The 10,780-nt window shown below is 54.9% G+C and overlaps 1 protein-coding gene across 1 annotated transcript in view; it reads right to left on the bottom strand.

The window, feature by feature from the left end:
- Nucleotides 1–597: 597 nt before the first annotated feature.
- The window catches only part of TFCP2L1 (transcription factor CP2 like 1), a 58,998-nt gene continuing 48,815 nt past the window's right edge, over nt 598–10,780 (bottom strand). The window contains exons 11-15 of the mRNA XM_065880129.1: nt 10,070–10,160; nt 9,155–9,258; nt 6,562–6,704; nt 2,229–2,280; nt 598–977 (exon numbers count right to left, since the gene is read on the bottom strand). Coding sequence (XP_065736201.1) covers nt 931–977; nt 2,229–2,280; nt 6,562–6,704; nt 9,155–9,258; nt 10,070–10,160 — 437 coding nt within the window. The 3' untranslated portion in view covers nt 598–930. The remainder of the gene's footprint in view (nt 978–2,228; nt 2,281–6,561; nt 6,705–9,154; nt 9,259–10,069; nt 10,161–10,780) is intronic.

Here is a 10,780-nt window from a genome sequence, read left to right as displayed (position 1 = left end):
GAAACATTTAAAGGGGACCCCTCCCAGAGGATACAATGTCTCTAGGAAGCTCGGCAAGTTTGGAGGTCTTCTCTAAATGGGATTTGCTGAGTCCATTCAAGAGGGCCTGGTGTCGGGATAGTCAAGGTCATGTGATCCTACAATGGAATGTTCATTTCCTAGTCCTCCTTTACCCATGATTGCTTAGGAAATAAAATTATACCGAAGGAGCTCAAGAGGAATCATTTGGTTCTCTTCCCTTTTATATTCATGAGAATTTGCCTAAAATTAGTCTTTCTAGCCTCCCCCTGTCCCTCCCAAGGGCCTTAGAACTAGGTCTGTGTGGCCCCGTGGCGTGTCTAGCCCGGCAGTGAAGAGATGCGAGCCCACCTCTGGGCTCCGAGCAGCAGCAGACCCTTAGAATCAAGGTAAACGTGAAAGAAGCAGGAGGCGCAGAATAAACCCAACTCCCATCGATCCACCCAGCAACGGGAAAGACGGATGCTCACCAGGGTCACGGAGACAGGAAACCGACACGAAGACAGGAGAACAGTCGCAAACCCCCATTTCATCAGCAGCCCCATCACTGAGCCAGTTACCAGAGAAGAGGGTGAAGGCAGGGACCAGTACAGGCGGCACCCAGGTACCCGGTGAGCTAGCCTCCAACTAGGGGAGCGTCAGAGGAGATGCCCCACCGTCGGCCTCTTCAGAATGGCAGGGCTGGGAAGAAAAACAAGGAACCGCTCCCAAGCTGGGGCTAGGGGGAGGGGGAGGCGGAGGCTTTCTGCCCGCCAGAGACATGGCCTCCGAGGGTCTCGGCTAGGGGTTGGTCTGTGGCTTTCACGGGCTGGGCCAGGCCCCTCCTCGCCGCAGCTTCCCAGGGTGCGATTTCTACATCCAAGGGGGGTCCGTGGGGCTGAGGGTAGGAGGTGGCTGCCTGCTCGTCTCTGTTCAGAGGCCACATTTCAGGATGACGTGGTAGCCGTCATTGCTCTCGGCTGCAAGAGACAAACATGGCGTTTTACAGGAAGAAAGGCAGGGCGCTGTGGCATCTGGGGGCCATGGGATTAGGGTACCAGCAGACACCCTGCCGTGGACACTGGCAGAGGCTACCCAAATGAGACTGTGCAGAAAAAAGCAAGCTGACAAAAGCAGAGATCTCAACGTACACCTTCACGGCTGCCTTGTTGAGTTTCTTTTTGACAGAGGGCTTTTCCACCACAGCCTGAGGCCCAAGGACTGAAGGGCCTATGTCCGAGGAGGCTTCGGGCGTGGTGGCCCCCAGGCCTCTGAAGGCAGTCGGTGGCTAGATGCAGAGAACAGGGGGGAGGGTCCAGGGCCACGGTCCAGGGTCTATGGCCCGGTCAGGGGGCTTTCATTCCCACCTAACCCCCACACTCACCTGCCCCAGCCCTACAGGGGGTCACAGCTGGTCTCCCACTTTTCCTGGCATGTGAGTTCCTTCTCAGACCCCTTCCTCAGGTGGGTCCTCCGTGTCCCCCTGGTCCCACCCAGCCCCGGGTCCCCGATCCGCACGGCCTGCAGACTCAGCTGCTGTATTCCATGCCCACTCCTCCCAGAGACCCACACTTTAGAAACATGCAAACGCGTCTTACTGTAAGTCCCCTACACACGAACGAGTTCCATTCTGAGAGCACGTTCGTAAGTCCAATTTGTTCGTACGTCCAACAAAGTAAGCCTAGGTGCCCAACTGACACAATCAGCTGTACAGTACTGTTTCTACACCTGCTTCCGGACATCCTGGGCTCGAAATAAAGATACTGTACTCTGTACGGTCCTGTACATTAAGCACACAAAAGCACAACCACTTGTAGAGGATGCACGCACGTGACAGTGTACGCCAGACACGTGAACTAACTTACGTGACTGGACACGTGAACACACGCTCGCATCTTTGAAAGTTTGCAACTTGAAGGTTCGTATGTAGAGGACTTACAGTACTTCTCGTTGGCACTGGGTTCGTGAAGCACATATTGTCTGGCCAGGATTCCCCTTTCAAAGTGACCTTGGCGCCAGCGGCACCACCTCTCACGTTTCCGAGGCTAGGCTTCCCGGGAAGTGTGTGTTTCTTTTTCCCAGAGGATGGTCCCAGGTAACACTCTCTCGAGGGCCCACCCCATGCAGGCCCCACTCACCAGCCTGCCCTCCCCGATACTCCGTTAACCCGGGGGGAGTGCAGCCAACATCCTTTAATTAAACAAGAAAAGGCGGGGAGGCGGGGGCTTTACCTTTTAAGGTACTGAGGATGAAACAGGATTCATCTTGGAAATTCTGCACCATCTGAAAGGCGAAAGAGAGACCATGTCCCTTCAACAACGAGTTCAGAGACTGAAAAGCCTCACTGACACGGAGTCCAGCCGCTCGCAGCCTCAGAAATGACAGGCGCCGCGTTTACGCAAGTGCAGGAAGACGCTTACGCTTAGCTCTCACGGAGAGAACGTGATACAGAGTAGATGGACAAAGCAATTACAGTTTCGAGTAACAAAAACTGAATGTAAACGATGGAAAGAAGCCTGGAAGGGAATGAAGATGTAAACGTTTAATACAAGACTAAATTGTTCCTGACTCGCTTTCGTTTTGCTTTTTTCCTAGTGACTGGGTTTTCCAATCCCTATAAGGACACGTTACAGGAGCGGGTGTGTATAAAACAGCACCAGATAGAAAAACTAAAAAAACTAAAGTGCTTTACACGGGGAAATATATTCAACATCTTGTAACAACCTATGAGGGAAACGAATCTAAGAAAAGAACACATATATGTATATACACATATACTGAATCACTTTGCTGTACACCTGAAACTAACACGACATTGTAAATAAACCATCTTTCAATTAAGAAAAAAATGCTTTAAGGAAACCCTCGTAGGCTCTGCGTATCAGAGTCCTTTGAGGACCAACTATAAACAGCAGTCCACTCCCTGCGTCTACAAATGCGGGGCAGGAAGCTTATGATTACTCACCAGCCCCCTCTCTGGAGCTCTCGTTTTGATTAACAGCCCGGTGACCTTAGATAAGGCAACTTCCTGTCTCCAGGCGCTGTCTGTAAAATGAGGCTGTTTCGATGATAAAAATATATGTATAACCAGGATGCAGAGCAATGGGAACGGGCATCCTCTTCTGGGGGGGGGGGGTCGTTCATCCAAATGACTGCTTTCTACAACTGTTCACGGGACGCAGCACAGACGACCACACACATCTCTCCTGCAGGCAGGTGCCCCAGGTAAGCTCCTGCATGTACACACGCAAAACACACCTAAGGATGCGAGAAACAGCCCTCACGTCGCCCAGCAGTAGAAGCAGCGGGAACAAACTAGGACCTGATCACACCCGGCTGCTCAACAGGGCCGGTGACCTCCAGTGCCCCTCAACATGCATGAATCACAAACCGTAAGTCCCTGAAGAAGGCACTCCTATCCCCCTTCTATGAAGTTTAAAAATAGGTGAAATTAAAGAATGTATTGAAGAAGAACCAGGGAATGATCAGTATAAAATTCAAACCAGCACTGGAGGGGAACACGAAATTAGCCCACAGAGGGGTTCTAACAAACACCGCACTAACCTGAGTGCAGGCATCGAGTACTTTAGTTACTCTTTAAACTCTACAAATGAGCTCCCTCTATTCTAAATATGTATGCTGCATTTCACAGTACACCTTTAAACAATATGAAAAATGTACACATCTACCTAAACATACCCACAACACACATACTAGCCAATGGGACGGCAAAACCCCTTTCCAGATGAAAAGTACAACCCACATTTTACTGCCCCCCGCCGGACGACTGCCCCAGATCCTGCAAATCCGTCCACCTGTCGACCCCTGCCCCTCCCCCAGGCCCTAATGATGCATGAAGTACATTTAGGCTATGCCACCGACCTGCTCCCTCGGGGACTCTTGGCAACCCCACTGCTGGGGCATGCCAAACCTGAAGCAGGGCCCACACGGGCTTAATCAGTAACTGCCTTGTTTAATGAAGTGCCCTTGCACCCCAGGGGCCGGCTGCACGGCTGGCCAGGCCACCTCCAGTGCTCCGGGCAATTAAGAACCAAAGGTTTCCAACTGATTCGGGGTTAAGAGGCAAGGAGACTTCAGGGGAATAAGAATCACCTACTTAGCCGAGGTGGCGTTTGAGTTCTGTTCTCTGCTTCACTGGCTTAACTGCCTGCTCTGGGGGGGGCGCACAGGGCAAGCTGGGGGAAGGAACCCCTTCAGGGACCTGTGAAATTGCAAGGGTTCTGAGCATTCTTGGCTTTTGTCTTCACGGCAGAAATGCATTTGTGAGATGCAAACTGACGAGTTTTCCATGTCGTCACTACTGCCTGATGCTCAGGGCGTTTCACGCTTCCCGGCTATTCTACAGGACTTGCTCAGGCCAGCAACTCTGGGCTTCATGTGCTTTATCTGTGAAACGGGGGCCAAAAAACAGCCACCGTACACTTAATTTAACGATGTGGAAGGAATTCTGAACTGGTGACAACAATAGCAAGTTGCAGATCAATGGCCCTTTGTTCAAATGGATCCTGGTTGTGTGTTTTTAAAAAACCCACACCTACACACACTCAGGCATGCAATGGACACACACACAAAAAGTTATCTGGCAGAATTACATCAAACCTAAGGTAACTCCGCTAGGAAAAGAGAGTGGAGAAGATAAGGGCCTTTCACACTTGTCTTCTGCTTATATGGCCTGACTTCTACGAATTGTGAATTACTTTTTAATTAAAAAGGACAGAAGGGACTTCCCTGGTGGTCCAGGGGTAAGGAATCCACCTTCCAGTGCAGGGGACGCAGGTTCGATCCCTGGTCAGGGAACTAAGATCCCACACGCCTCAGGGCAACTAACCCCGCACGCCACAGCTGGAGAGAGAAAACCCGCATGCCACAACTAGAGAAGCCCACGCGCCGCAAGGAAAGATCCCGCACGCCTCAGCGATCCCGAGTGCCACAACTAACACACGGCGCGGCCAAAAAATAAAATAAATAAATAAATATTTTTTTTAAAAAAGGAAGGAAAACACCACCTTGCCCACCCCCAGGATGAAACTCCCATGAAACGGAGGACTCCCACGTAGGGAGGGCTTGGGCAATTATGATGACAAGTGACAACAGGATTGCCCCTGATGATGACGATTTATGAAATATACAGACCATTAAAAGCCTTACATGTTACACGCTGTCAAATTTAAGGATCTCTCCATCACTTGTTTCCCAAAACAAGTGCCTGGCTAATTTAGCATCTGCCGGTACCTGACACTGTTTTCTATTTTATCCTTACTACAGCCTGCTTGATGGATAGAATCATCCCCGTTTTGCAGACATGGAAACTGAGGCTCAAAGTCATTAAGTAGATTTGCCCAAGGTCACCCGGCTACGAGGAGCCAGTCCAGGTGGGGACATGGGTCCAATTCCGAAGCCCACAACTTCCCTGCTTTCCCAGCCCCCCTTCCTGTACCGTTCGCTCCATCATCATTTGCTGAGGCTTGCAGAGTTCCCAGGGTGAGTGGAGGGTCTGCTGGGGGCTGGGCTGGGGGCTCAGGGTTCCACCTCTGCTCGTATCAGGACAGTTCTGTGTAAACGCCTCATTTCAGGGGTGGTTGGAGAGTCTGTGGGCTCGACGCTCAGGCTCTGCTGCTGGGCCACCAGCCTTCCCACCGCAGCCCAACCTCTTACGAGCTGTGCACCCTGGGGCCATTACGCAGCCTCTCTGTGCCTGTTTCCTATCTGTGAAACGGGCTCATGACAGCACCTGCCTCACAGGGAGGCTGCCAGGATTAAATGAGTCACTTGGAACAGTCGCCGGGACACAGTAAGCGCTGATGGAACTCATTATTAGTATTATTATTACTATTATTAAGAGAAGGGCTCCAGGATAAGACAAGCTTAAAAGCTTTTGTTCTACAACAGGCAGGAACGCCTGAAACATGTCATCAAGCCCGTTTGATAACTCCCTCAGGAGCCAGCAGTGGGATCTGATCACTCGAGGGCACGGTCGCCAGGGGGCTGTGTTCTGTATCTGTGTCCTCTGTCAGGGGCCGCTTATGCCCTGCAGAGGCCTGTGTGGCCAGAGACAGACCCTGGAAGGCTGTGGCACCTTCACCATTCAGCAGAGGACGCCTCTGTTCCCCGAGAGCCCCGGCCTCTGTTCCCCGAGAGCCCCGGCCTCTCTATCATCAACCCAGCCCGTGTCACCTCTCCCGGGCCTGCCCCCTCCCATCCCCCGCCCCTGCCCTGGGTGAGCACCTGCGTCTGAGTCCTCACAGCCCTGACTGTAAGCGCCCCAAGGCAGGGATGCGAGCAGGGCACCTGGCCGAGGGCGGGGTTCCAGATGGAGAGGCGACAGCTATTCAGAGCCCGTGGTCATGGCCTCAGACCCCTCTCTCCCAGCTCCCCGGGCAGCCCCTGCAGCTGAGAGCAGGCCATAGGCAGATGAACCCGGTTTGCCATCTTCAGCCTAAAGTCCCCCCCAAGCCCCGCAGGGCGCATTTCGGATGTGGGTCCGCGGCTCCCGCCCATAGACCTGGGCCCAGCACCTCGGGCCGGCGGGGCTGCAGCGCTCACCTCGTTGCTGACCACCACGTGGATGCCGGTGGGACCCTGCCGGTACACCCGATGGATGTGCTGCGGGGAGATGCTGTACAGGTTGGCGATCTTCTCGATCAGCTCCAAGGTGGTCAGCTCCTCCAGGAAGATGGCGTGGTACACTGCAGGGCGGTGGACAGGGCGTTCTATAGGACAAGTGGCTGCCTTCAAAGGAGCCCGCCTACCCTCTCCCCCGACCCCCCAAACCAGTAACGTGCTTGTAAGAATGTCCACCCCCAGATGGACTCGCAGGTTCTGGCTGTACTGGGGACGCATCTGGAAGTCGCAAGGCTCCCTCTCGGCCCAGCACCAGCTGACAAGATTCCAGGCTCCGTTCTGTATTCCTGTTTCATTCTCTCTTGGGGGACTTGTGTAAAATGGAGAATCCCTGCATCCACCCTGGACCAAGGACGCCCATCTAGGGGTGGAGGCTGGAGGGGAAACAGCTGGCCAAAATCTGCATTTAAAAAAATTTTGGTGGGGGGGGGGGGCTGTGACCCACAGCTTACGGGATCTTAGTTCCCTGACCGGGGATTGAACCCGGGGCCATGGCAGTGAAAGCCCCCGAGTGTCCTAACCCCTGGACTGCCGGGGAATTGCCGAAATCTGCATTTCTTAGAAGCTTCCGGTGATTCTGAGGTGTGGACTGCTATGGAGGAGAAAATCCTGTGTCTGCATTCCCTCCCTTCCACTGGTTAAAGGGGTTACTAGACAGCTTCCTGTGGCCAAGAGTGAGACGTAAGATAATTGCTACCTGACGGCAGAAGAGAAAGGGTCTGTCCTTACCCTTCTCCACGGCACAAACAATAGTCAGCTGGAGCGCTGTGACCCCAAAGGGCGGGGTGGGGGGGGCACCAGGAATATCACCAGACAGTTGAGACAACAGGGACCCTGAGGCTGGAAGCAAAAACCCAAACCAGTCGGGGAGGAGGAGCAAACCCCGTGGGTGAACTGCGGGGGATGAAGCAATGCCCAGGAACTTCAAGTCCCTTAAAAAGTAAAACACAGCTGGATGAAACAAGAGGTGCTGAAACTCCTTGCTCAACTAAGGAAGGAAGCCTTGGTTCAACAAATCTGATCGGCGGCCTGGTATGCTAAAACCACGTGCGCGCACACACGCACGCACGCACGCACACACACGCACGCACGCACGCACACACGGTGGCTCCCTTTGAGGGGGTGGCAGAGGCCATGGGGTTCCAGCCACACCAGAGACTCGCCTTCCCAAGATTTCAAATAGGAAGACCCGCACCCAGACCCTGTTCAGAGAATGTGGTCGCTGTGTAACCTTCCTTCCCAAACTAACGCCGGGGAAGAATCCCAGGCCTCTGTTGTAAGATTCCTTTTTATAACAGAATTCTCATTGAACTATTCCCCCCAACTTTTCAGAGCCAGTTCCACTTTTTCGTATTTTACTCTTGGACTGCTGGCAGAAAAGAGCCAGAAGGATTGCAGTGCGGCCCTCTGGCTGTAACCTTTTGTCTCTGGCCTTTCCTGTCCCTGGAGGAATGTGGGGGGGGACCAGTACTGCTCAGAGCCAGCAGACGGTCAGTCACCCACTGCTCAGAACTCCTCTCATCGGGCGCCGCGTGGGGAAACAAGAGGCCCTCGAGCGGGCCAGCCTAGGTTCAAATCCCAACGCTGCCACTACTAGAAGCCAGACCTCAGCGCTCTCCACACCTCTGAGGCTGGGGGTGTGGGCTGGGCGCCTGCCCTCGCCACGTGTGCAGGAAACCACGAGACTCGAGCTCTGTCCTTCACAGAATGACCGCGGCGGAAGGACCTGGACATTCGCAGAAATGTCCTGAGGCCCGGACGCCAACTGCCAGTGCCCGGAGATTTGGATCCTGGCTCTGCCACTCACAGCACTGGCATCTCGGGGCAGCCGCTGTGCCTCAGTTTCCCCCACAGCAAACCATGAGCAGTTCCTACTAGGGGAAGAAAATGGAACGCCCTTAGCCCAGGGTCTTGGGCACCCTTGCTGATCTGGAGGGGCCCGCAGAGAGGTACAGGGGGCTCTCTCTGCAGACGATGCAGAGTCCAGACCCCGCGGGTGGGGCCGGGCAGCTCATCAGACTCGGCATTCACAACGCTCAGAAGCAAGATGCTGAAAACTGCCAACCCCAAAGAACCATGTACCCCAGAGGCGCTCCGAGACCCCCCTGTGCAGCGACCGAACCAAATGGGAAAGTTTCATCCAGCTGGGGGAACACACAGGAGAACACGCTCCTGGGAATACAGCTGTCACTCGTCACCAGTCGAGGAGCCAGAAAGCCCAACTTCCAGTTCTACCGTGAGTAGCTGAGTGGCATTAAGGGGACACAGCTCCTCTCCAGCCCTGTTTCCCCAGGTGGAACATCGGTAACCTGGACCAGCCATGCTGGGAGATGATGCCCACCCTAAACATTTCACCCCCAGGATGAAGTACAACAAGAACTCCTCCTGCATGAAAGGCGGATCAGGGGAGGCGTCCTCAGCCGTGGACTCATGTTGCCTTTCCTTCTTGTGTCTCTTCCCATTACTCTGCCGCCCTCTATCCGGCCAGGGGTGTGGGGCGCACCCCACAACCCACCACACAGATTGGGGTCCCCGCCGCCATCCCGCTTCTGCTGCAGGGGCACGCGGCTCTGCTCCAGCTCCTGGCAGACGTAAATGGTCATCTTCGGCCTCACGTTCCTGGCAGGAGGAAAGGAAATAAACAGCAGGTATGAGGGACCAAGCTCTGTTGTTCCAGAAAGTTCCAGAACCCAGGGTGGAAAGAGCAGTAGGAGGGACTTAGGGGGAAAGAAAGAAGGCTACGGGGGTACAGAGTGCCTTTCATCGAGGAGCTGTCGGGGACAGAACCCCGTCTGGAAGGACCTTAACAGCTTCGCACAGGCTTGCTGGGGACGGGGGATGGACGATCCCCCCGACCCCTGACCCCGGTCCTGCAACCCGCCCAGAGAGGGGCTCCACCCGGGGCACCAGTCTCAACATAGGAGGTTTTCCAGGGTGACAGTCAGAGCAAGCGCTCTCTCCGGCTCATTCTGAGCTCATTTCATCCTCACACACCTATGACGAAGCCAGGACCACCCTCCCCTTCTACAGATGAGGAAACTGAGGCTCACGGGGGTTAAGGGTTCGGCCCAGTTGCCAAGTTCCTAAGAGGCAGGTGTGGGATTCAAACCCGGAATGAAAACTGCGCTGTCCACATTGTGCCTATTTAGACCACACCATCCACACCTGCCCCGCCCCCAGCAGGAGCAACAGGAAGCAGCTCGAAGCCCAGGACCGTGCAAGCATCTAAGAACCAGAGGAGGCGGCCAAGGGGCTGAGACTCAGAGGCCAAGGCCCCCGTCGAAGAGAGAAGAGGGAGGGAGGGGAGGAGGGGGCTTTCCGGGCAGGGTGGGCTGCGAGCCACAGCATCTCACTTCCCCACGGGGGCCGCCACCCCACTCCTGGCGCCTCCCAGCCACACCCTGTGTCCCCAGCGGGCACCAACACCCACCTGCCTTTGATGGCATTAAAAAGCCGGATCCCATCTGCAGGGCCGCAGATCTGGACCAGGTCATCACGGGACATCTTCAGCAGGTCAGCACCTGGGCAGGTACATGGGGCCGCCTGTGACCCGGGGTGCGGGGGAAGGGCTGCACCTGCAGACCCCGGGGGAGGGTCGAGCCAGCCTCACCCTCAGGGGGTACAGGCATCCCACAGGGAGAAACAGCAAGAGGAGATCACAGCCCCAGAGATGTCAGAAGCTCAACAACTGGCTTCACAAAGGCAGAGGAACCGCCGGGCATTTGCAGAAGTTCAGAAGCCCTCACTGCCTGTGGCTGCCTGGCCCTCCCTCTGGACCTTTTATTGGCATCACTGTCAGTGACGTATCTTATCAGTGTGATCGCGTGTGCACTTGTCCGGAGATGAAAGCTCACAGTTCCCCGACGCTGCCGTTCTGAACGCACCCGGGCACCCGTGCACCCAGAGCCCAGGTCAAGAGGCAGGACATTCCCACCATCCCACAGGCCACCACCTCCCCCACCCTCACCTCTGGGGAACTGCTCTCCCCACTTCTCACATGCAGAGGAGTTTCGCTTGGCTTTTAGCACCTGTGTGAATGGAACTGAACAGTAAGCACTTTTCTAGGTCTGGCTCTCCCTCCAAGCTCCGTTTAAGGGCTCATTCGTGCTGTCTGTAGTTGTGGATCATGCGTGCCCACTCT

This window comes from Phocoena phocoena, chromosome 7 (assembly GCF_963924675.1).
Source record: "Phocoena phocoena chromosome 7, mPhoPho1.1, whole genome shotgun sequence".
NCBI lineage: Eukaryota > Metazoa > Chordata > Mammalia > Artiodactyla > Phocoenidae > Phocoena > Phocoena phocoena.
The sequence above is the reverse complement of the archived record's forward strand: the minus strand, read 5'-3'. Positions and strand labels throughout refer to the sequence as shown.